The following is a 25618-nucleotide window of genomic DNA, read 5'->3' as shown; positions in this document are numbered from 1 at the left end:
GTCTACATCTGTCTTTAATGGGCCCACATTCTCCTTTAACACTTTTTTTTCTTTAATATATTTATGACAACTTTTGCTGTTGGCTTAATGTCCCTTGCAACTTTTTTTTTCCATATTCCCTTTTTACACCTTACTACTTTCGTTGTGTCCCTTTGTTGCTTTTTATAGCTCTCCCAGTCCGCTGAATTTCCACTTTTCCTTGCATTTGTGTAAGCCTTTTCTTTTGAAGCTAAAAGAGAATTTCCCCAAGTGTTTAAAAATCCATCTCATCCTTTGAGAGAGTTGCCGCGTGGAAGTTCCCAGCTGCGAGTGTTGAAGCGGACGGGAAACTCCTTCATTAAATTCCGCTGCCAGAACCGCCTCGAGCAGGGATTTTCCTCGATCATTTATTTGTCGATGTTTCCTTTTCATGATATTAACCTGACTCTGATGTTTTATTTCATTGTACCATCTGCCTTCATTCAGTGGGTAGCTTTGAGTCAGAAGGTTGTGGGTTCAAGTTCCACTCCAGAGACTTGAGCACAAAATCTAGGCTGACACTCCCAGTGCAGTGCTGAGGGAGTGCTGCACTGTCGGAGGTGCCGTCTTTCAGATGAGACGTTAAATTGAGGCCTCGTCTGCTCTCTGGACGTAAAAGATCCCATGGCACTATTTCGAAGAAGAGCAGCGGAGTTATCCCTGGTGTCTATCCCTCAATCAACATCACTAAAACAGATGATCTGGTCATTATCACATTGCTGTTTGTGGGAGCTTGCTGTGTGCAAATTGGCTGCCGCATTTCCTACATTACAACAGTGACTACACTTCAAAAAGTACCTCATTGGCTGTAAAGCGCTTATGGGTGTCCTAAGGTCGTGAAAGGCGCTATAGAAATGCAAGTCTTTCTTTGAAAATTTATTGCAACTGCTGTTATAGAAAAACTGCCATTTAAATCGAACCCAAGCACCCCCCCCCCCCCCCGTTTACTGTAAAATTCAGTGTACAAGTTGCGACTTTATGCTCCTTTCTATATCTGCTAATAATAGGGATGTGACTAGAATACATCGGTCCAGTTTTTACTGCACTTCGAACTTCAGAACAAAATAGCTCTGAAAGGAAATAGACCCAGCAGGGCAAGAGTATTTTATTTTTTAGAAAAACGTTTCTTTTATTTTATTTACCAATTTCGGTTGGCCCTTCCTGCTTAAGGAAGGACAGAGGATCAGAGGGACCTTGGTGTGCATGTACATAGATCCCTGAAGGCAGCAGGACAGGTAGATAAGGTGGTTAAAAAGGCATATGGGATACTTGCCTTCATCAGCCGAGGCATAGAATATAAGAGCAGGGAGGTTATGATGGAGCTGTACAAAATGCTAGTTAGGCCACAGCTGGAATACTGTGTGCAGTTCTGGTTGCCACACTATAGGAAGGATGTGATTGCTTTGGAGAGGGTGCAGAGGAGATTCGCCAGGATGTTACCTGGGCTGGAGCGCTTCAGCTATGAAAAGAGACTGGACAGGCTGGGGTTGTTTTCCTTGGAGCAGAGAAGGCTGAGGGGGGACCTGATTGAGGTGTACAAAATTATGAGGGGCATAGATAGGGTAGATAGAAAGGAACTTTTCCCCTTAGTAGAGGGGTCAATAACCAGGGGGCATAGTTTCAAGGTAAGGGGCAGGAGGTTTAGAGGGGATTTGAGGAAAAACTTTTTCACCCAGAGGGTGGTTGGAATCTGGAACTCACTGCCTGAAAGGGTGGTAGAGGCAGGAACCCTCACAACATTCAAGAAGCATTTAGATGAGCACTTGAAACGCCATAGCATACAAGGCTACGGACCAAGTGCTGGAAAATGGGATTAGAATAGACAGGGCTTGATGGCTGGTGAGGACACGATGGGCCGAAGGGCCTCTCTGTGCTGTATAACTCTATGACTTACGTTGTTGGGCTAATTCAGCAAATTTGAAAGTGATAAATTGAGAGCGTGCTTTTCAGTTCAAACTGTATGATCCGTCTAATTGGGTATACTGCTTCAGATTATTTTTTTTCCTGTTCTTAATTTCTCTTGCCATCTTCCTGCCTCTCCCTCCTAAAGATGTTGACGCCTTGCTTGGGTCCAATTCTGCGGGTGCCAGTCAGAGGTGAGCCTTCACAGCGAGTGCTGGCAGGCTATTCGACTGTGGGGGCGGGCATTGCGGCTAAACTCATCCCTGTCCGTACCCGATGCCTAACTGTGCACTTCAAGCAGGGCCAGTGGCTCGAAATCCAGAGTGGGGACCTTGGCAAAAGGTCCAGGGGGGAGATGAGGAGAATTTTTTTTTTTACTCAGCGAGTTGTTGTGATCTGGAATGCTCTGCCTGAAAGCAGATTTAATCGTAACTTTCAAAAGGGAGTTGGATATATTCTCGAAAAGGAGAAATTTGCAGGGCTATGGGGGGGGAGTGCAGGGGAGTGGGACTAATTGGAGAGCTCTTTCAAAGAGCTGACGCAGGCACGACGGTCTCCTGTTTTGCTGTAACTTTCTATGATTCTATTTTCCCCCTGAACTGCCACCGCGACTGAAGTCAGCTAACTCTGTTCAGTGAAGGGAACGGACCTGACTTTTATTCTTTGGGTCTGTGGCTCAGCTACTCACGGATGAATGCACTGAGGGTGCCCTACTATTTCAGGATACTAATTGGTTCACTTCATTTTCTGTACCTTTTAACAAAACTTTAGAATTTGGCTTCATAGGTGTGAAACCACAGTCTGCCACCATGTGGCGCACTACTTCGTAAATTGAATGTGCTTGGAAGCACTGGGTCGTGACGCTGGGTGCAATGGTGAAATCATTTTCATTTTAAAAACTACATTCAGGTGATATACCCTCCCAGTGTCACTCTCTTTCCAATGCCCTCTAGCATTTGTGCTGGCTGATGGAATCGGTCAAGTCTCAAAACTTCAGCCAAGTCTCTCAACTTCAGAACTGCTGTTGGTTCCACCCCCTGAGCCAACAGAAGGTGCTCTTAGCTGTGTGGATTCTCTGTGACGAGGACCCTTGTTCATTCCTGTCCCTCGAAAGATAATCTGGGCTGTGAAAACTGGGGGGACTCTAAGCGGTGATGATGTGTGAAGCGCGAGTGGTACAGGTTGTGTACGGAGCTGTGTTTTTATTTTTGAAGAATGACGAGCAGCAAAATGAGTTGCATGTAAACCAATGTGAAGGGTCACTCCTGGATGAGTAACACGTGATGGGTCTGCGATACTGTGGTATCGTCAGCATAGACGTGCGACAGCTACTTGGTTACTTGTCTCCCCATTCCCCCTCAACGGTGCGATCTCGCATCAATCATAATGCAGAGTGCCAATGTGCTATTCTACAATGGGAAAACGCCTGCTTCAGTTGAGCACAGGCTCCACAATTGGAGCTGGGGTTATCAGCTGTTGCACACTTCACTTTCTCCCTCCCTCTTCCCCGCCCCGCCCGTTATTACCCTGCTCGCTTTCCGCTTGTGTCATTTCTACTTTCCAGTGTCCCTGAGATATTTCACCAGGCAAACAGTCTCCACTCCCAATGATTTCCTTGTCTTCCTTTAGCCCAAATCCTTTGCATCGCGGAGGAATGCAACCCCCGTTGTATAGATTTGTTTCTGAAAAGTCTCAGACATTTACACCTGAGTATATATATTTTTAAAATTCATTTATGGGATCAGGGCAGCATTTATTGCCCATCCCTAATTGCTCCTGAGAAGGTGGTGGTGAGCCGCCGCCTTGAACCGCTGCAGTCCGTGTGCTGAAGGTACTCCCACAGTGCTGTTAGGGAGGGAGTTCCAGGATTTTGACCCAGCGACGATGAAGGATCGGCGATATACTTCTAAGTCAGTGGTGGTGGTCCCATGCGTCTGCTGCCCTTGTCCTTCTAGGTGGAAGAGGTCGCGGGATTGGGAGGTGCTGCCGAAGAAGCCTTGGCGAGTTGCTGCAGTGCATCTTGTCGATGGTACACACTGCATCCACGGTACACCGGTGGTGGAGGGAGTGAATGTTTAAGGTGGTGGATGGGGTGCCAATCAAGCAGGCTGCTTTGTCCTGAATGGTGTCGAGCTTCTTGAGTGTTGTTGGAGCTGCACTCATTCAGGCATTTCGGGTGGTACTCAACCCATAAATCGTCGATTTTGCAAAAATGATGCTTCTGAGTTGTTTTAACATTTGGATTTATTGTTGTGGGAAAGTCTAAGCAAAGGTACTGATGCTGTTTCCAACAGAGTTGTGCAGGGATAGTCTTGCAAAAATTGTTTAATTTATTTGAAGTGAATCTCACTCGCTGACTTTAAAGATTATACTTGTCGAACTCTGCATGTCACTCAAAAATAAGCCCAGCACGGGCGCTAAAAGTTTGGATAAATGTGTCCGCCGTGACTCGGTGGTGTCACTCTCGCCCCTGAGGCAGGAGTTTGTGGGTTCAAGTCCCACCCCAGAGACTCGAGCACAAAAATCCAGGCTGAGGGAGTGCTGCACTGTCGGGGGAGCCATCTTTTAAATGAGACGTTTAAACCAAGGCCCCGCCTGCCCTCTTGGGTGATCCCGTGCCACTATTTCGAAGAAGAGCAGTGGACTTCTCCCCGGTGTCCTGGGCCGATGTTCATTCCTCAACCAACATCGCTTAAAAACAGATTATCTGGTCATTATCACATTGCTGTTTGTGGGAGCTTGCTGTGCGCAATTGGCTGCCACGTTTCCTACATTACAACAGTGACTACACTTCAAAAGTACTTCATTGGCTGTGAAGCGCTTTGGGACATCCTGAGCTTGTGAGAGGTGCTATAGAAATGCAAATCTATCTTTGTTTGGAACTTTCTGCTTTTGTTGATACCTGGGATGGCAGGAATGACGTATGAGGAGAGATTGGGTCGAGTGGGCTTGTACTCGCTGGAGTTTAGAAGAATGAGAGGGGATCTCATCGAAACTTATAAAATTCTAACAGGACTAGACAGACTAGATGCTGGAAGGATGTTCCCGATGGCGGGGGAGTCCAGAACCAGGGGTCACAGTCTAAGGATAAGGGGTAAGCCATTTAGGACTGAAATGAGGAGGAATTTCTTCACCCAGAGAGTGGTGAACCTGTGGAATTCTCTACCACAGAAGGCAGTTGAGGCCAATTCATTAAATATATTCAAGAAGGAGTTGGATATATTTAAGGCTAAAGGGATCAAGGGATATGGAGAGAAGGCAGGGACAGGGTACTGAATTTGGATGATCAGCCATGATCGCATTGAATGGCGGAGCAGGCTCGAGGGGCCGAATGGCCAACTCCTGCTCCTATCTTCTATGTTTCTATGTTTTTGACCAGGTTCAGGAGGCTAATTCTGCAGCCAAGAAAAAGACTAAGTTCTTTCTTTCCTTCTTTCTTTCTTTGAATGTAGGATGGAGTCCCGGGCCACTTAGTCAGAGCCTGGTCCAAGTGCAGCATCTCCCGGCAGCTGCCCTTAGCCGTGCAGTTTCACTGTGGCAGGGAGAGTTGGAGAATTGGACGGTAGACCTAACTGGGGTAGTCCCTGGCAGCCAGGTGTAGGGGACATTGCAGCTACCTAGGAGCAGGCGATGTGCTCAGGACAGTCGGACAAAGGGGATAAAAGTTTAGAGAAGCAAGCGAAAACTTACTCATTTAAAACTAAGACAAAGTTTCTCTCTCCAATTGACCTAACTCTGACCATAAGTCTTATTCCAAACTTTTCCGAAACTCTGACCGATCGAGAACATGTACTCTATTGGTAAGTTATTTCTTTGAGGGTGGAAGAGACTTTTAAAATGTATCTTCTCCCCACAAATGCACCTTTCTTGCTCGCGAAGACCTGCTCCCAGACTTCTGTCCGTGCCACTCTGAAACTGGCCACCAGGTGGTGCAAGAGCCAATCTGGGACGAATCTCCCTCAGTTCATCAGAGATTGGGAATTCAGTGTGCGTGCAGCCCATGGTGCAGCTCATGGAGGCTGTTGTACACTTTGTAAGTCATTTCATATCGTGTCCCCTGCGTCAGTGCTTTACTAAGCAACTGTTCCAAGGTTCAGCCTATTCTGCTTTGCAGCCAGCCACTCGGCGGAGTAAAGCACTGTTCTTGGAGGTTTTCCGTGTCATTTAATTAACTTCCACTATTCCCGGGAGATGTGGGGAGGGAATAGATCTGGATTTGCTCATTGCGTCCCAAAGCCCTACAGCTGGGATTGAAGACGCAAGCCAGTGATTTTCACACACTAGCTAAAGCAAAAGTTGAGGACAGCTGTTCACTGATCAAGGTTAGATCAGCAGCTCACTGGGTAGCACTCTCCTCTCGGAGTCAGAAGGTTGTGGGTTCAAGTCCCACTCCAGAGACTTGAGCACAGAAATCTAGGCTGGCACTCCCAGTGCAGTGCTGAGGGAGTGCTGCACTGTCGGAGGTGCCATCTTTTGGATGAGACGTTAAACCGAGGCCCCGTCGGCTCTCTCAGGTGAACATAAAAGATCCCACGGCACTACTTCAAAGAAGAGCAGGGGAGTTCTCCCCGGTGTCCTGGGCAACATTTACCCCTGAAGCAACATCACCAAAACGGATGATCTGGTCATTTGCCTCATTGCTGTTTGTGGGAGCTTGCTGTGCGCAAATTGGCTGCCGAGTTTCCTACATTCCTGTTTTTCTCCTTCTGTTTTTAACCAGGTGCAGGAGGCTAATTCTTCCTCTAAGAAGAAGACGAAGTACTTGTCCCTGTATACACAGGAGGGCGAGGACCGACTCGCCGTCATCCTCCCGGGCCGCCATTCCTGCGAATGCTTGGGACAAACTCACAAGCTGGTCAACAACTGCCTGGGTTGCGGCCGCATCGTCTGCGAGCAGGAGGGGTCGGGGCCCTGCTTGTTCTGCGGAACGCTGGTGAGTGCGCACTGCTCTTCATTGAAGACCCGCTGGCTCTGCTTCCTGTGTCATGAGGTACTCTGTGCTTGTATTCCTGGTTAGATCAGTTCAATTTGTCCCTCGCAATCGCTCATTGGCTAAATACACCCCGCGATGTGTTCTTGATCTATATAGGTCAGGAAGATCCCAGGTCCGATCCGTGCTCAGTGTTGAGTTACAGGATCTCAGCCCAAGAAATGGTCAGTGTGGGGAAGAGGGTTTGGAAGGGGGAGTGAGGCGTGTACTACAATTGGCTGAATAAAATTTGGCCAATTTGCTGATTGCCCTCGGCTGGTAAGTGTGTGCGTGGTATGAACATTCCCGGTGGGCGGACTGAGTGCTCAGTATTGAGTGCCAGGCTGCTGGTGAGCACTCTCTCTTGGCTGGCGCAAAAGTGGCCATTTGGGCTGCGACAAGGCTGTTGGCACACAATGGAATCCAATGACAGCTTGAATCAGCTCCTTCAGCAAAAGAGGGCAGAACAGGAAGGTGACCGTTTTGGGGCGTGTTACTAAGCCGAAGCGTAATTAGCGTGAATGTTTCTTTTCTACCCCCCCCCCCCCCCCCTCCCCAACCTGTTTAATATTTTTACGGGAGCAGTGAGTGATGATGTGTTTAAATGAATCTGTCTAAGTCACCGAGCCTGACAGTATGAGCAAGTTGATTAATATTAAGAGATGCAGTCATTCATCCCGGGTGCTTCAGCAATGTCTAATTTCAACTGCGCTCATTAATTACGCTCCTTCTCAATGTCAGCAGCTCAAACGAGCGTGTCCTGTGCAGTGTGATGTCTTCATCCGAGTACAACTGGTGCCGTTTGTCGCGTTGTAGAACTGCCACAGTGCTTTTATTTGAGCGGTCTCGTGGAGCCAGATCTCTGCCATACCCCATTCAATGACCACCAACCTAATGACACCACTCCCACCTAGTGATGATTCTGCACTCCACAGAATGCTTCCATGTGCTTGTAAAATTGGCTGCCCCTTTGGTAGCCTTGGGTAGAAAATGATGCATAATATTTATTTCTGCCATCTGGGGATGCGCTGAGATGATGCTTTCCAGGTTCTTGGCTTTAAGATGTCCTTTTCCAATGTTAAATCATCCCTTCTGTGGCAGCTACGCAATAAGCAGACTGAAATTGTGCCATTCAGTATAACGTGGATAAATGTGAAGTTATCCACTTCAGTAGGAAAAACAGAAAGGCAGAGTATTATTTAAATGGTGCTAGATTGGGAAATGTTGATGTACAAAGGGACCTGGGTGTCCTTGTACACCAGTCACTGAAAGCAAGCATGCAGGTGCAGCAAGCAGTTAGGAAGGCAAATGGTATGTTGGCCTTCATTGCAAGAGGATTTGAGCACAGGAGCAAGGATGTCTTACTACAGTTATACAGGGCCTTGGTGAGACCACACCTGGAGTACTGTGTGCAGTTTTGGTCTCCTTACCTAAGAAAGGATATACTTGCCATAGAGCAAGTGCAGCGACGGTTGATTCCTGAGATGGCAGGACTGTCGTATGAGGAGAGATTGGGTCGACTAGGCCTGTATTCACTAGAGTTTAGAAGAATGAAAGGGGATCTCATTGAAATGTGTATAATTTTGACAGGGCTAGACAGACTGGATGCAGGGAGGATGTTTCCTTTGGCTGGGGGTCTAGAGCGATGGGTCACAGTCTCAGGATACGAGGTAAGACATTTAGGACTGAGATGAGGAGAAATTTCTTCACTCAGAAGGTGGTGAGCCTGTAGAATTCTCTACCGCAGAAGGCTGTGGAGGCCAAGTCACTGAATATATTTAAGAAGGAGATGGATAGATTTCTAGATACAAAAGGCATCAAGGGTTATGGGGAGAGAGCGGGAATATGGTATTGAGATAGAGGATCAGCCATGATCATATTGAATGGCGGAGCAAGCTCGAATGGCTGACTCCTGCTCCTATTTTTCTATGATTTCTATGTTTCTATTCCTGTACTGAAGCACTCCAAAATTCAACGCTGTGGTCAGGAGCACTTTTGATGCATATACTTTTCAAATTCTTACTTTTTAAATACTTAATATCGGTGGGAGGAAGAGAGAGTAGTTGAGAGAGCTCCTCTGAGTCATTTAATGAGGGCAATCTCTGAGCGGGATTCTTGGAGATCTGGAAGTAGGTTGGTTTTATGTGTTGCAGAGACTTGAGAAAGGGGAGGGAAAGCATACCCATATTCCACCGCCCCCCCCCCCAAAAAAAAAAAGTACACCTGAAAGAACAGACACACATTACATCGAGTCTGCAGCTCAGAAACAGGCCATTCAGCCCAGCTGGTCCGTGCCGGTGTTTATGCTCCACACGAGCCTCCTCCCACCCTTCTTCATCTCCCCCTCTCAGCATAACCTTCTATTCCTTTCTCCCTCCTGTGTTTATCTCGCTATTCACCTCGACCACTCCTTGTGGTAGCGAGTTCCACATTCTAACCACTCTGTGGGGGAAGAAGTTTCTCCTGAATTCCCTCTTGGATTTATTAGTGACTATCTTATATTTATGGTCTCTAGTTTTGGTCTCTTTCCCCCCCCCCCCCCCCACCCAACAAGTGGAAACGTTCTCTCTACATCTACCCTATCAAACCCTTTCATTATCTTGAAGACCTGTGTCAGGTCAGGTCACCCCCGAGTCTTCTCTTTACTAGAGAAAAGAGCTCCTGCCTGTTCAGCTTTTCCTGATAGGTATAACCTCTCAGTTCTGGCATCATCCTTAATAATCTAAATGTATCTCTTGCAGGTCTGCACGAAAGAGGAGCAAGAGATCCTTGTCCGTGACTCAAACAAGAGTCAGAAATTACGCAAGAAACTCATGGGGACTGCTGGTTAGTACTATCGCTGTGTATTTGATGAGTTGGAAATATTTATTGCCATTCTCCATTGGCTCCGTGAAAGGCAGTGTGTAATCGACCCACACAGACCTGACGGTCCGGAGTTCAGTTCCTGGCCTGTCTTAAATGAGCTGAGCTGACTCGAGGTGCAGGCAGCATGCTGCAACTGACCTTGCGTCTCAAAGGGAAAATCACATAGAATGCACAGCACAGCAACAGGCCATTCGGCCCAGCTGGCCCAAGCTGATGTTTGTGCTGCACACGAGCCTCCTCCCACCCCTCTTCATCTAACCCCATCAGCATAATCCTTTCTCCCTCCTGTGTTTATCTAGCTTCCCCTTAAAAGCATCTATGCTAATTTTTTTGTCATTTTTTTATCTTGCAATACTCTTGTGCAGCACCTTGGGACGTTTTACTACTGATATACCTATCAATTCGTCCAATAAAAAGCGACGAGTTAGGAACGTAACTAAAGGTTTTTATTGACTAAATAACAGAGCCCACCCTCGTGGGTGATCGGGTCCAACAAGGAGGAATACCAGCCAGTCGACTACCTTTATACCTGGGCAGGTAGGTGGAGCCATGGGCGGAGTCGGAGGTGGTCAGCCCAGGTATAACAGCGCGACAAGAGGCGACCTCGTATAGTGATACAACAGTGAGAACAGTGAGAACAATACAACAGTGATAACTATAGTGAACGATAAAAGTGGTTTACCACAACTACGTTAAAGGCGCTATATAAATACAAGTTGTTGTTCACCTCAGCTACTCCTTGTGGTAGCGAGTTCCACATTCTAACCACTCCCTGAGCAATGAAGTTTCTCTTGAATTCCCTCTTGGATTTATTAGTGCCTATCTTGTATTTATAGCCCCTAGTTTAGGTCTCCCTCACCTCGATGAGCACATTCACCCAAAAAAATTCAAGTCACATGGTGGATTCCAGCTGTGTGGTGTTGCCAGCTGCGATTTCCCCCTCCAGATTGCAATCCAGTGATTCCTACCTGGAGTACCGGTACAGCGTTCTCCTTTATTCCATGTGTTTAGGGTGATCTTCTTTGAAATAGTGCCACAGCATCTTTTACGTCTGCCTGAGAGGGAAGATGAGACCTCAGTTTAACGCCTCATCCGAAAGATGGCAGCTCCGACAGTTACTATTGAGTCTGCTCCCATCACCCTATCAGGCAGTGCATTCCAGATCATTGCGTAAAACATTTCTCCTCATCTCGCCTCTGATTCTTTTGCCAATCACCTTAAATCTGTGTCCTCTGGTAATCCACCCTTCAGCCACTGGAAACAGTTTCTTTTTATTTACTCTATCAAAATCCTTCATGATTTTGAACACCTCTATCAAATCTCCTCTTAAGTTTCTCTGCTCTAAGGAGAGCAGCCAGTGTATGTTTGAACAGTGAAGGAAGTTCACTGTGGCTCCACAGGTGGCTGTTACTCATAAGAACATAACAGGAGCAGGAGTAGGCCATTCGGCCCCTCGAGCCTGCTCCGCCATTCAATAAGATCATGGCCTCAACTCCACTTTCCTGCCCGCTCTCTCCCCATAACCTTTGACTCCCCTGTAGTTCAAATGTCTGTCAATCTCCGCCTTGAATATACTCAATGACTCCGCCTCCACAGCTCTCTGGGGTAGAGAATTCCAAAGATCCTCCGAGAAGAAATTCCTCCTCATCTCTGTTTTAAATGGGCGACCCTTTATTCTGAAACTATGCCCCCTAGTTCTAGATTCCCCCACGAGGGGAAACATCCTCTCAGCATCTACCCTGTCGAGCCCCCTCAGTATCTTTATATGTTTCAATAAGATCACCTCTCATTCTTCTAAACTCCAATGAGTGTAGGCTCAACCTTTCTTCATAAGACAACCCCTTCAACTCAGGAATTAACCTAATGAACCTTCTCTGAACTGCCTCCAATGCAAGTATATCCTTCCTTAAATAAGGAGACCAAAACTGTACGCAGTACTCCAGGTGTGGTCTCGCCAGCGCCCTGTACAGTTGTAGCAAGACTTCCCTATTTTATACCCCATCCCCCTTGCAATAAAGGCCAGCATTCCATTTGCCTTCCTAATTGCTCGTTGCAGTAATGAGCAGTGCGATGTGGATTAATGTGGAAAACTTCCAGTGCTCAGCGAAGGAAAGTGCAAAGCCTTGGCTGAGTTACTCCCCACGGAGCGACGGGCATAACTGAAAGGCAAGTTCCCCTGACTGCTGGGGTGCATTGCCTGGGATGGCAGTCACTGTGCTCTGGGAACAGGTTTCTAGGCCACCCTCACAGCTGGGGAGCTGGTTGCGATGTTCATCATATTTTGTCAATTAGTAGTTCTTGTTAGAAACTTTTCCTTGCACCAGTAATGTCGCTTCCATCAAACGTTCCAATTTGTAAGTAAAACTGCCGATGCGGTGAAACTCAAGAAGCTCAACACCATCCAGGACAAAGCAGCCCGCTTGATTGGCACCCCATCCACCACCTTAAACATTCACTCCCTCCACCACTGGCGTACCGTGGCTGCAGTGTGTACCATCTACAAGATGCACTGCAGCAACTCGCCAAGGCTTCTTCGGCAGCACCTCCCAAACCCGCGACCTCTTCCACCTAGAAGGACAAGGGCAGCACACGCATGGGAACACCACCACCTCCAAGTTCCCCTCCAAGTCACACACCATCCTGACTTAGAAGTATATCGCCGATCCTTCATCGTCACTGGGTCAAAATCCTGGCACTCCCTCCCTAACAGCACTGTGGGAGCACCTTCACCACATGGACTGCAGTGGTTCAAGAGGGTGGCTCACCACCACCTTCTCAAGGACAATTAGGGATGGGCAATAAATGCTGCCCTTGCCAGCGACGCCCACACCCCATAAACGAATTTAAAAAAAAGTGATTGAATGATCAATGGCACTGGGAGGAATGGACAAGATTAAAAGTAGAAGACTGACTGCCAATGCTCCCTCTTATATATTTTTTGGGTTGCGTGGCTCATTCAAAATTCCGCGCATGCGTGGTTTTCCCCTTTAGAAGCCGGTGAGCCGGCTGCGCGGGACCTCGAGCGCTGTGCGGCCGAGCAGCTTAAAGGGAACATGGCTGACTGTCCTCTAATGCATTGGGACAGTCCAGTGCGATGAATTGGTCTGATTGGAGGGCTACGATAGTCCTTTCTCCCCGTTTCTTCTGAAGACATGCTACATTTCCTCCAGCATCTTGACCAAACATGGCATGGCTGGCATGGACTGGTTGGGCCGAATGGCCTGTTTCTGTGCTGTGTATTCTGTGTAATTCTAAAGCAGCCAATGTGCGAGCCCAGGCAATTGTCAGGGGCATCACAGTGGAGGCCAATCCTGTTTTCACCAGATGCCCACGCACCAATGCATCAGGAGCTACTGGCCAGCCATCTGGAGACTGACACTCTCGTGCAGTACTGAGGGAGCGCTGCACTGTCGGGAGGTGGTGTCTTTTGGATGAGCTGTTAAAGCGAGGTCCCGTCTGCGCTCTCAGGTGGACATAAAAGATCCCACGGCACTATTTCGAAGAAGAGCAGGGGAGTTATCCCCGGTGTCCCGGCTGATATTTATCCCTCAACCAGCAGCTGAAAACAGATGGATCTGGTCATTATCTCATTGCTGTTTGTGGGAGCTCGCTGTGCGCAAATTGGCTGCCACATTTCCCACATTACAACAGTGACTACACATCAAAAGTACTTCATGGGCTGTGAAGCACTTTGGGACATCCTGAGGTCATGAAAGCCGCTATAGAAATGCAAGTCTTTCTTTCTTTGAAAATTTATTGCAGAAGGTGACGTTTAGTTTTAAGGCCTCCAGGGTCAGTCACTGTTTAATCATACTGAACGCAGGGTTCCACGCAGGCTTTATAATGGCATTTAATGAAGGAGGGACTTGAAATCTCGTGCATTCTTCTCGGTGCAGATAGAGCAGGAAATCCTGATGTCTTCGAGAGGGACCTGCTGCCCCATCAGGAAATGGTTCTGAAGGCTGGGCTGGAGAAAGCCGTTCAACACAAAGACAAGCTATTGGAATATGACAAAACTAGGTAAGAGGTGGAGGGCGACGTGATCGCTGCGATTCAGTCGGTAAATTGTCTTGAATGCAATATTGAAACGGGGGTAAATATAGAGATTAACTGCATACACTCCCTCCCCGCAAAACGTTCTCTTAACCAGTTATGTGACCTTGGAAGCCGTGTAGGGTACCATTAAAGTAGAATCTGGCTAATGACACACACTTATTGAGGTCATAAAGCTTCAGCTGAACAGAGCTCTGGTTACACCCCATCTTGAGTACTTTGTTCAGTTCGAGGAACCGCACCTCTAATATATTTGCCTTCGAGTGCCAGAATGATACTGGGGATAAAAGGGTTAAATTAAAAGGACAGGTGACATCGACTAGGCTTGTGTTCCCTTGAGTATAGAAGATTAAGGGGTGATCTAATTGAGGTGTTTAAGATGATTAAAGCACTTGATTGGGTAGGTAGAGAGAAACTATTTCTTCTGGAGGGAGAGTCCAGAACAATGGGGCACATAGAAACATAGAAGATAGGAGCAGGAGTAGGCCATTCGGCCCCTCGAGCCTGCTCCGCCATTCAATGAGATCATGGCTGATCATCCAAATTCAGTACCCTGTCCCTGCCTTCTCCCCATATTCCTTTAGCCTTAAGAAATATATCCAACTCTTTCTTGAATATATTTAATGAACTGGCCTCCACCGCCCTCTGTGGCAGAGAATTCCACAGGTTCACCACTCTCTGGGTGAAGAAATTCCTCCTCATTTCAGTCCTAAATGGCTTACCCCTTATCCTTAGACTGTGACCCCTGGTTCTGGACTCCCCGGCCATCAGAAACATCCTTCCTGCATCTAGTCTGTCCAGGCCTGACAGAATTTTATAGGTTTCGATGAGATCCCCTCTCAATCTTCTAAACTCCAGTGAGTATAAGCCCAATCGACACAATCTCTCCTCATACGTCATTCCTGCCATCCCAGGTATCAGCCTGGTGAATCTTCACTGCACTCCTTCCATGGCAAGAACGTCCTTCCTCAGGTAAGGTGACCAAAACTGCACACAATACTCAAGGTGCGGTCTCACCAAGGCCCTGTACAACTGTAGCAAGACATCCTTGTTCCTGTACTCGAACCCTCTCGCTACGAAGGCCAACATACCATTTCCCTTCTTAGCCGCCTGCTGCACCTGCATGCTTACCTTCAGCGACTGGTGCACAAGAACACCCAGGTCTCTTTGCACTTCCCCTTCTCCCAATCTATTGCCATTCAAATAATCTGCCTTCCGGTTTTTGCCACCAAAGTGGATAACCTCACATTTATCCACATTATTGTGCATTGGGCAGAAACATGGCAAATCACCCAATCTGTCCAAATCGTACTGGAGTTTCACGACATCCTCCTCACAGCATACCCTCCCACCCAGCTTTGTGTCGTCTGCAAATTTGGAGATATTACATCCAATTCCCTCGTCCAGATCATTAATATATATTGTGAACAGCTGGGGTCCTAGGACCGATCCTTGCGGTACCCCACTAGTCACTGCCTGCCACTCGGAAAACGACCCGTTTATTCCAACTCTTTGCTTTCTGTCCGCCAACCAGTTCTCTATCCAAGTCAATACCTTGCCCCCAATCCCATGTGCCTTAATTTTGCACGCTAATCTCTTATGCGGGACCTTATCGAAAGCCTTCTGAAAGTCCAAATACACCACATCCACTGGTTCTCCCTTATCTATTTTACCAGTTAAATCCTCAAAAAATTCCAGTAGATTAGTCAAGCATGATTTACCTTTTGTAAATCCATGTTGACTTTGTCCGATCCTGTCACTGCTTTCCAAGTGCTCTGCTATTACATCTTTTATAATGGACTCTAGCATTTTCCCCACTACCGATGTCAGGCTTACCGGTCGAAAATTCCCCGCTTTTTCTCTACCACCTTTTTTGAATAGTGGGGTAACATTAGCTACTCTCCAATCCATGGGTACTGTTCCAGAGTCTATCGAGTTCTGAAAGATGACCAGCAATGCATCTACTATTTCTAGGGCCACTTCCTTAAGTACCCTGAGATGTAGATTATCAGGCCCTGGGGATTTATCGGCCTTCAGTCCCATCAATTTTCCTAACACCATTTCCCTACAAATACTGATTTATTTCAGTTCCACCCTTTCATCAGACCCTATGTTCCCCATCAGACCCTATGTTCCCCACAACCTTAGAATTAGAGCTAGGCCGTTAAGGGGTGATGTCAAGAAGCACTTCTTCAGACAAAGGGTAGCGGTAAAAGCTGTTGAGGCTAGGTCAATTGATGATTTCAAAACTGAGTGATAGATTTTTGTTCGGTAAGGGTATTAAGGGATATGGAACCAAGGCAGAGTTGAGATGCAGATCGTTCATAATCTGATTGAATAGCGGAACATACTCGAGGGGCTGAATGGCCTATTCCTGTTCCAATGTTCACTACGTTGAATTAATATGAATTCCGGTAACTATCCTGTGCAATGGACAGATAATGCCTGGTTGATGGAAGTCCAAATCATGTTAAGTGGCTGTATGTTACGCATTCTCTGTGCAGTGAATATAACTTTTTTGTATAGAGTCCCGAAGTGTCCTGAATTCGTACACCATTTGAAACACAAGCAGTGCAGTTTCGCTCATTTGTAAGCAAGTCATTTCCATGCAGATTGTGCTTTGTATGGAGAGGCTGCATTTCCCAAACATGCTCTATGCTCGTCCTGCCCTCTACTTTGTCCCCTGGGGTTTGCAGCCACTGGTGCCCGTTCCCAGCCGGCAAGCGCCTTTACACTGCAGCACACCCACGCAAGTGCTGCCACTAAAAAAAAACCTGCTTAAAAATGGATCGTCCTGGCAGTTTTATATTCGACTGCTTGAGACTTGTGTTTGAGGAGCCGGAGGTGGGAGAGCAGGTCTAACCGATTATAAAAACAGCTTGGATGTTCTCCTCTCAACTGGTTTCCCCGGAGAGGAATGAACCAAATGCTATTCCGAGGTGGGGGATAATCCATCATCCGCTGTGTGTGAAACCTCCTCGCTGTATTGGGACTGTTGTTTTAATGGGGCTTTTTTTGTTCGGGCTACGGATGAGGAAATCGATTTGCCTCCTAGCAGCGTTCCCTGTCTGGAGAGGAGGCCTGAGCAACGTTGAATCCTCGCACTGGCAACTGACGAGTAGTCCAGTATACAGGTTTGGGCATGGAGGATGGACTGGGAAATGGGGCAGAGGCTTGGAGGCAGCAACAAAGCTCGCATTTATATAGCGCCTTTAACGTGCTAAACAACTCGCAGGAGAGTTATCAGACAAAGTTTGGCACCGGGCCACGTAAAGAGATATTGGGACAGGTGACCAAAAGCTTAGTCAAAGAGGTGGGTTTTAAGAAGTGTCTTCATAGAAACATAGAAGATAGGAGCAGGAGTAGGCCATTCGGCCCCTCAAGCCCGCTCCGCCATTTAATGAGATCATGGCTGATCATCTAAATTCAGTACCCTGTCCCTGCCTTCTCCCCATATCCCTTGATCCCTTTAGCCTCAAGAAATATATCCAACTCCTTCTTGAATATATTTAATGAATTGAATTCAAGGAAGAGCGAGAGGTTTAGGGAGGGAATTCCAGAACTTCGGCCTAGGCAGCTGAAGGCATGGCTGGCAATGGTGGGTCAGTGGAAATCGGGGATGCCCAGGAGGCCAGAATTGGAGTGCAGAAATCTTGGAGGGCTGGAGGAGCTTCGAGATAGGGAGGTGTGAGGCGGTGGAGTGATTTGAAAACAAGGATGAGAGTTTTAAAATGGAGGCGTTGCCAGACTGGGGGCCAATGTAGGTCAGCGAGCACAGGGGTGATGAGTGAACGGGACTTGGTGTGAGCAGCGGTGTTGTACTTGTGCGCTCCAGATAATTAGCTTTGCAAATACTTGAGAGTTTGAAGTTGAATCTTGCTGCCGAGTTTGAATCCTGCTCAACTGACTGGATCCATTTTTTTTCCCCCCAGTGCTCGTCGCACTCAGGTCATTGACGATGAGTCCGATTACTTTGCGGCAGACTCCAACCAATGGCTCTCCAAACAGGAACGAGAGACGTTACGCAAAAGAGATGAAGAACTGAGGGAGTTGCGGCACGCATCCCGTCGAACAAAGCAGATCACGATAGACTTTGCTGGAAGGCAGATCCTTGAGGATGAGGGGTCTCTGGATCAGTATTACAGCAGGTTTGTGTAGAGCGGCGCGCACTACTGCAAAACTTCCAGGGGCTTCCTCGAAGACCTTGAGTTTACCGAGTGAGTAGGTGAGCCCGACAGACCAGGAGGTTGTTCATTCACAAGTTGTATCCCTGTTTGTGCTGAATTAACGGGGAGTAGGCTCACTTACAATTGGGTTTAGAACCCTTGGTTAGGGAGGGAGAAATTAGCCATGGTTCCCACTCCTGATTTTTTTTTAATGTATTTGTTCACTGGATGTGGGCGTCACTGGCAAGGCCAGCATTTATTGCCCTTGAGAAGGTGGTGGTGAGCCGCCTTAGACAACAGAGTGGCTTGCTAGGCCATTTCCGAGGGCAGTTAAGAGTCGACCACATTGCTGTGGGTCTGGAGTCACATATAGGCCAGACTGGGTAAGGACGGCAGATTTCTTTCCCTAAAGGACATTAGTGAACCAGATGGGTTTTTACTGATACTAGCTTTTTATTCCAGTTTTATTTAATTAACTGAATTTCAATTCCCAGGCTGCCGTGGTGGGATTTGAACTCGCGTCTCCGGATCATTCGTCCATGCCTCTGGATTACTAGTCCAGTGACATAACCACTATGCTACCGTATCCAATAGTCAAGTGACCCTTTACAGTATATGTACGTGGATGTTGAGGGCAGGATTGGACTTGGCTATGGTGTGCACTGTCTGGTGTAATCGTCCAGCACTTTTTGTTCGGATTCATACATGACCACTTGAGGGAGATTCTGGAGGGCGCCTTGCATCCCTGGAAAAGCAAGGAGTCACTCCTCCTGTGGGAAGAGGGGCGGGAAATGGGGATAAAGGTGGGAAGGAAAAAAGGTTGTGACAGAATACTTGTTTGTCTCGGCCTGAGATTCCGCGTTGATTTATTTTCTCCGTCTTAATTTATCCATCAGTGAGAGATCTGTTATAAAGCTGTGGTCCTTGGTAAGCTTAGAGGTAGAAGGTGTATGATTGGTGTGAATGATCTGAACATCAAAAATCTTTCCGCACCCCAACCAACAAGGAAGAGCACATTCGTATTCCATCCAAGGTCGTACACACGCAATCCGAAACCAATAAAGGGGAGACTTTCTCTTCATTCTCATTGACTTACCATTGTATAAATCGAGGTAACCTGCGTACTAATTCTCACCAGCCTTCCATTTATAATGTTCAGTACTGTTGAAAATTCATGTATTACAACAGTACAGTCCATGTGTGAACATGAAAACTCTGCAAGTTGAGGGGTTGTGTGTAGAACAATGGTATAGCATGGTGGGCCATTTGATTGATTCCCTGGCTCATCTGCAGTCCTTAACTGGGTTTTTTAGCCGCTAGCTGGATTGCCACATAAAATCCAAAAGAGGGAGATCAAAGATAGATGTCTCTCTGATGGTAGGAGCTTACTTACTTCAACAGAAAGGATGGGGAGCGCTTTGAACTGACAATGATTTACTTTTTAACCTCTACTGTAATCCTTCGGTCATCTGTGCAGCACTTGTTATAGGATGATCTGGTTTGGAGCTGATTCACAGAGATTCTATAATAGTGTTCGGAACGTATATTGATTTTAAATGACCGATGGTCTAGGATACGTCATTTTAGATTGTGATAGTTTTAGATGCAATCACCTGTAATTCTCTTCTACAGCAAGCATCGTTCCTTCAGGGTGAGCAATGAAAGTGCAGGTTCTTGTGCTCAATGAGTATACATTGACCAACTCCTTCTGTGATACACCCTTGGGATGCCAGCGCAGTGGAATTTGCTCCTATTGTGTTTCAGAATTGATTCCATAACATTGGGGAAAAAAAAGACTTGTATTTCTATAGCGCCTTTCACGACCACTGGACGTCTCAAAGCGCTTTACAGCCAATTAAGTACTTTTTGAAGTGTAGTTGCTGTAGTAATGTAGGAAACGCAGCAGCTAATTTACGCACAGCAAGCTCCCACAATCAGCAATGTGATAATGACCAGATAATCTGTTTTAGATGTTGATTGAGGGATAAATATTGGCCAGGACACCGGGGATAACGCCCCCTGCTCCTCTTCGAAATAGTGCCATGGGATTTTTTACGTCCACCTGAGGGGGCAGACAGGGCCTCGGTTTAACGTCTCGTCTGAAAGACAGCACCTCCGACAGTGCAGCACTCAGTCCAGTGCAGTGCTGAGGATCAGCCTAAATTTTTGTGCTGAAGTCTCTGGAGTGGGAGCATCAGTGAGACAACTGCAACTGTCTTGAGTCACAATTTGTGATTTTATTTTCATAGAATGATGCAGCACAAAAGAAGGCCTGTGGTGGCTCTTTTAGTCCCATTCCCTTGCCCCTTCCCCATGGTTTCTGATGTCCTTGATGTCTGAGGACGGTCACTATGTTCCTGGGGGTTGGAAGCAGTGTTTATATTTACCTCCCGAGGCAGGGTTGCAAAGACAATGGGACCCTCTTTAGATGGGGTCTTGACCACGCCAAAAGACTGTGGTTCTGCCTCATTTACCTTGAAATACTGTCGCCCAAGTCAGGGCCGTTAGCAGCAACATTAACGGGAAATGACAGTGCGAGATTTAGTTGCCATTGGATTGGAGCATCTCTTGCAAACCAGAAAGCGTATTAAAGTATTTGAAGTGGGAAAAATAGCTTTCCTAATGTTACTTTCTATTGTGGGGATGTAGCACTTCCTGTTTCTATTGTGATTCAATTCCAGGTGTTACTATGAAATGTGCTGGAGGGTTGTCGGGCTGCATCGACCCCATGTTACCGGCGTATTTGGGGTTCTTTGGGTGCCCTGGCCACTTTTGTGGTATAATTTATTCCTTGCTCTTCAAACAGACTGGATGATCTTGTACAAGAAATAAAGTCTGGATCACCGAATAACAACTCCAGCAAGCAGGACGAACGGAACAGGCAGCAACAGCAGTTGGGAGAATTGGTCAACCCCAATATCATCCAGCCTCCTCCCATCGTAAGTGCTAACTATCAGAAGAAACCTCTCGTGAATTTAATTGCTCAGTAAGAGGCAGCACTGGGACTTGAACTAAGTTTGGCCATGAAACCAGTGCTCTTGCCAGTTAGAGCTCGGGGATACTTTAGCTATTTTGGTATGTGGTGACCCCAACACTTAATTGCAGACAGGGTCTGTCTGCAACATTATAGAAAACATGGTGCCTTCAATCTTCGAATAAGTTCCTATGTCCTGAATCTGACTGAACAGTTTAAGATGATAGACTCTCCGAATGATACAGCACAGAAGGAGGCCATTCGGCCCATCGAGTCTGCGCCGGCTCTTTTGAAGAGCAATCCAGTCAGTCCCACTCCCCCGCTCGTTCCCCATATCCCTGCAGCTTTTTCTCCAAGTATTTATCCAATTCCCTTTTGAAGGCTGCTATTGAATCTGTATCCACCGCCCTATCAGGCAGTGCATTCCAAATCCTAACCACTCGTTGTGTAAAAAGGTTTTTCCTAATCTCGCTTCTAGTTCTTTTGCCAATCACCTTAAATCTGTGCCCTCTGGTTATCGATCCTTCAACCATTGGAAACAGTTTCTGTTTATTTACTCTATCAAAACCCTTCATGATTTTGAACACCTCTATCAAATCTCCTCTTAGCCTTCTCTGCTCTGAGGAGAACAAACCCCAGTTTCTCCAGTCTCTCCACGTAACTGTAATCCCTTATCCCTGGAACCATTCTAGTAAATCTCGTCTGTACCCTCTCCAAAGCATCTTGCCCTTCCTAAGGTGTGGTGCCCAGAATTGGACACAATACAGATAGGTGGTGACATGAATCAGTCATTCATGAAAGACAGACTTATGAAATAATACTGAGCGGCTTACAGGTGGCGCTGTCCAGGGAGAGTATAAATACTCGGGCACGGGCCCAGCTTGCGCAGGACATTCTTAACAGGAACTAGTGAAGGACACAACTAGACCTCCATGTTGTAAAACAGTTGATTAAAGCTTTGTTTAATGCTTAGACCAAGTGCCTAGTAGTTTTCTTACGTCGGGTGGTGTACATCACTAGATCTTTAAAGGTAAGAGGGAAAGTAGCAAAGGTCATAAAGGCAAAAGGGATTTTGAATAAAAAAGCAAGGAAGTAATGCTGAATCTGTACAAGACGTTGGTTAGGTCGCAGGTGTAGTTTTGGGTACCCCACTATAAGATTGTTAAAGCCATGGGAGAAGGACAAAGCCAAGGCTCATCAGAATGAGAACAGGAACGGGAGGTTGTAATTAGAGTCAGAGTCATAACGGCACAGAAGGAGGCCATTCGGCCCATTGAGTCCGTGCCGGCTCTCTGTAGAGCAATCCAGTCAGTCCCATTCCCCCGCTCTATCCCCGTAGCCCTGCAAGTTTATTTCCCTCAAGTGCCTATCCAGTCTCCCCTTGAAAACATTGAGTGTCTCCGCTTCCACCACTTCCGTCGGCAGCGAGTTCCAGGTCCTCACCACTCGCTGCGTAAAAAAGTTTTTCCTCACATCCCCCCTGTATCTCTTGCCCAAAACCTTTAATCTGTGTCCCCTAGTCCTTGTACCATCAACTAGAGGGAACAGCCTTTCTCTGTCTACCTTATCCAAATCCGCCATAATCTTGTACACCTCTATCAAATCATCCCTCAACCTCCTTTGCTCCAAGGAGAACAACACCAGCTTCTCCAACCTGTCCTTGTAGCTCAAATCCCCCATCCCTGGAACCATTCTGGTAAATCTCCTCTGCACCCTCTCAAGGACCTTCACATTCTTCTTAAAGTGTGGTGACCAGAACTGGATGCAATACTCTAGTTGTGGCCTAACCAGAGCTTTATAAAGGTTCAGCATAACTTCCCTGCTTTTGTACTCAGTACCTCTATTTATGAAGCCCAAGATCCCATAAGCTTTGCTAACCACTCTCTCAATATGTCCTGCCACCTTCAAAGATCTATGCCCATGAACTCCCAGGTCCCTCTGTCGCTGCACTTTCTTTCGAACTGTGCCATTAAGTCTATATCGCCTCTCCCTATCCCTTCTGCCAAAATGCATCACCTCACACTTCCCTCTATTAAATTCCATCTGCCACTTGTCAGCCCATTCTGCTGGCCAATCTATGTCCTGTTGCAGTCAATTGGTATCCTCCTCACTGTTTGCCACACCTCCAAGTTTGGTATCATCGGCAAATTTTGAAATTTTATTCTGTATTACAATATCCAAGTCATTTTATATCTCAAAAACAAGCAGTGGTCCTAGCACTGACCCTTGGGGAACACCATTAATGGAGAAAGGTATGGTTGGTGAAGTTTTAACCAGGGACAAATACTCGGGATTATTACTGGAAGAAAGAATAGGAAGCTGGAGGAATTTTTTTCATGCAGCACATGGATTTCTTTACTTATACACCTGTATTGGCAATTGAGACTATAATGCCATTTAAATGGGAATTGGATAAGTATTTGAAAAGGAATAAATAAAAAGGATATGAGGTCAGTAGATAGCCCTAGTTGATGGGGCGAGTGGCCTCTGTGCTGTCATTTCTCTGCTCCATAGTCGAATTCCATGTTCGTGCCCGTGTCTCTTTGCCGTTCTCTGTCTGGAGTACAGATTAGTGCTCAAGCTTTACCTTCTCTCTGCAGTGGGTGGAACTGACTGGTACAGGCACCCATAGGAGAGGGCTTGACTCCCGTCCGCAGGCCAGAGGCGGCGACGTTGCCTCTGAGAGGAGCCGACTGCGGATCCAGGATCGAGAGCTGCTGGAGATGTCTGATGAAGGGATGTGTCTCAGTATGCATCAGCCCTGGGCTTCGCTGCTTGTAAGCGGCATCAAAAGGTAAGTAGCATACGATGCACTTCAGAAGCTGTGAATATTCGATGTAACACATTAGATCAGGCATGACCTTGACATTGCCACTTACTGATATGTAAATAACACTGAGGAGACTCAGGGATTTAAATTCAGTGGGATTTTGTAAACTCCCCAAGGCAGTGCTGCTTCCAATGAAGTGTGGGTTGCCACGTAACCCAGTATAACCACAAACGAGCTGCCAATTAGAAACCGCTGCCTCGTTCGGGCCATTTTCTCCTGGATGGACTGAGACAAAAAACAATCACATGTGCCTCTCCATTCTGAGCCTGTTATTGCACCTGTCACTCCAGCTGATCGAGTGCATTCAAAATGGACTTGCCCCAAAGCAACTCTCGCCAAAAAAAAAAAAAAAACAAGCCAACTGCGAACCTACTGTCTAGAGGGATGAGTGTACAATAATATGCCCTCATTTACACATGTAAATTTGTCTGTCTACTGCTTATTCGGGTACAGAGAGGAAAATGAAAGAAGGAACTTCTCTGACGTAAATATTAAATGGTGTGTTTATATGCAGAGGAGATTAGAATGATACCAGGGATGAGGGACTTCAGTTACGTAGAGAGACTGGAGAAGCTGGGGATGCTCTCCTTAGAGCAGAGAAGGTTAAAGGGAGATTTAATAGAGGTGTTCAAAATCATGAAGGGTTTAGGTAAAGTAAATAAGAAACTGCTTCCAGTGGCAGAAGGGTCGGGTTTTTACGCAGCGAGTTGTTGTGATCAGGAATGCGCTGCCTGAAAGGGCGGTGGAAGCAGATTCAATAGTAAGTTTCAAAAGGGAATTGGATAAACACTTGAAGGGGAAAAATTTGCAGGGCTCTGGAGAACGGGCAGGGGAGTGGGACTAATTGGGGAGCTCTTTCAAAGAGTGGGCATGATGGGCCGAATGGTCTCCGTACTTCAGAGTAAGTCAGGTTTGTGGGACCTGGAGGGCATAAATTTAAACTGGTGGAAATTGGAGCCAGTGTTGGGAAGAACTTCTTCTCTCAAAAGATGATAAACATGTTAAATAATGGGGCTGGAGAGAGAGAGGCATGTGGTTGGATGGTAGGCTGTATACTCGGGGATGGTCTTTGGCATTTGATTGTTCTTAAGGGGGCAGATTTCTCAACCATTGGCAATGAATGGTCGGAAAAATATAAGTCATTAAACTGCTATATTTCACTTAAAACTTTGCACTAGCCCTATTTGCATAATAGAAGTAATATGTTTTGGTCTGCCTTTATTATGTTTTCTACTGTTAATTTTAGTACAGTGCTGTTCAATTTCCTCCTTATTTGATGAATTTTGGCTGAAGCATGTTCTGTACTATTCGGTGTCGGCCATGGCCGAGTGGTAGCAGTCTTGTTTGTGAGTCCGCAGGCTGTGTATTCAAGCCACACTCCAGAGACTTGAGCTGATAATCTAGGCTGGCACTTGCAGCCCTGAGGGAGCGTGTATTGTTGGAGGTGCCGTCTTTCGAATTAAACCGTCAAGTGGATGTAAAAGATCCCTTCGAAGTGTCCTGGCCAGCATTTATTCCTCAACCAAAGCCACGAAGAGATTATCTGGTCATTTATTTCCTTGCTGTTTGTGGGAGCTTGCTGTGCGCAGATTGGCTGCCGCGTTTCCCTACATTACAACAGCGACTAGCCTTCAGAAGTATTTCCCTGGCGCTGAACTGCTTTGGGATGTGCTGAGGACAGGAAAACAACATTCCCTTTAAGCTGCGCAGCTCTCTGGAGTTATTTTGAATGGGCTGGACCCAAAAAAGATCAACAGGAACATTGCGTGTAAGTCACTATACAAATGCAAGTTCTTTATTTCTGCTTATTTCATTAATGCACTCTGGGGCAAGCCCATGCC

The 25618-nt window shown here is 46.7% G+C and overlaps 1 protein-coding gene across 3 annotated transcripts in view; it reads left to right on the top strand.

The window, feature by feature from the left end:
• The window catches only part of trip4 (thyroid hormone receptor interactor 4), a 111054-nt gene that overhangs the window by 5618 nt on the left and 79818 nt on the right, over positions 1-25618 (top strand). For 2 of the 3 annotated variants that reach the window (XM_085972146.1, XM_085972147.1), the window contains exons 4-9: positions 6641-6853; positions 9631-9715; positions 13651-13774; positions 17740-17955; positions 20780-20912; positions 23548-23741. In XM_085972146.1, the coding sequence (XP_085828272.1) occupies positions 6641-6853; positions 9631-9715; positions 13651-13774; positions 17740-17955; positions 20780-20912; positions 23548-23741 (965 nt within the window). Of the gene's footprint in view, positions 1-5876; positions 5954-6640; positions 6854-9630; positions 9716-13650; positions 13775-17739; positions 17956-20779; positions 20913-23547; positions 23742-25618 lie in introns of those variants that run through there. The other variant, XM_085972149.1, reaches the window with a different exon arrangement.

The sequence above is a fragment of the Somniosus microcephalus genome, chromosome 32 (genome assembly GCF_052327205.1).
Source record: "Somniosus microcephalus isolate GS21.2 chromosome 32, FLI_Smic_1.0, whole genome shotgun sequence".
Classification (NCBI taxonomy): domain Eukaryota; kingdom Metazoa; phylum Chordata; class Chondrichthyes; order Squaliformes; family Somniosidae; genus Somniosus; species Somniosus microcephalus.
The sequence above is the reverse complement of the archived record's forward strand: the minus strand, read 5'-3'. Positions and strand labels throughout refer to the sequence as shown.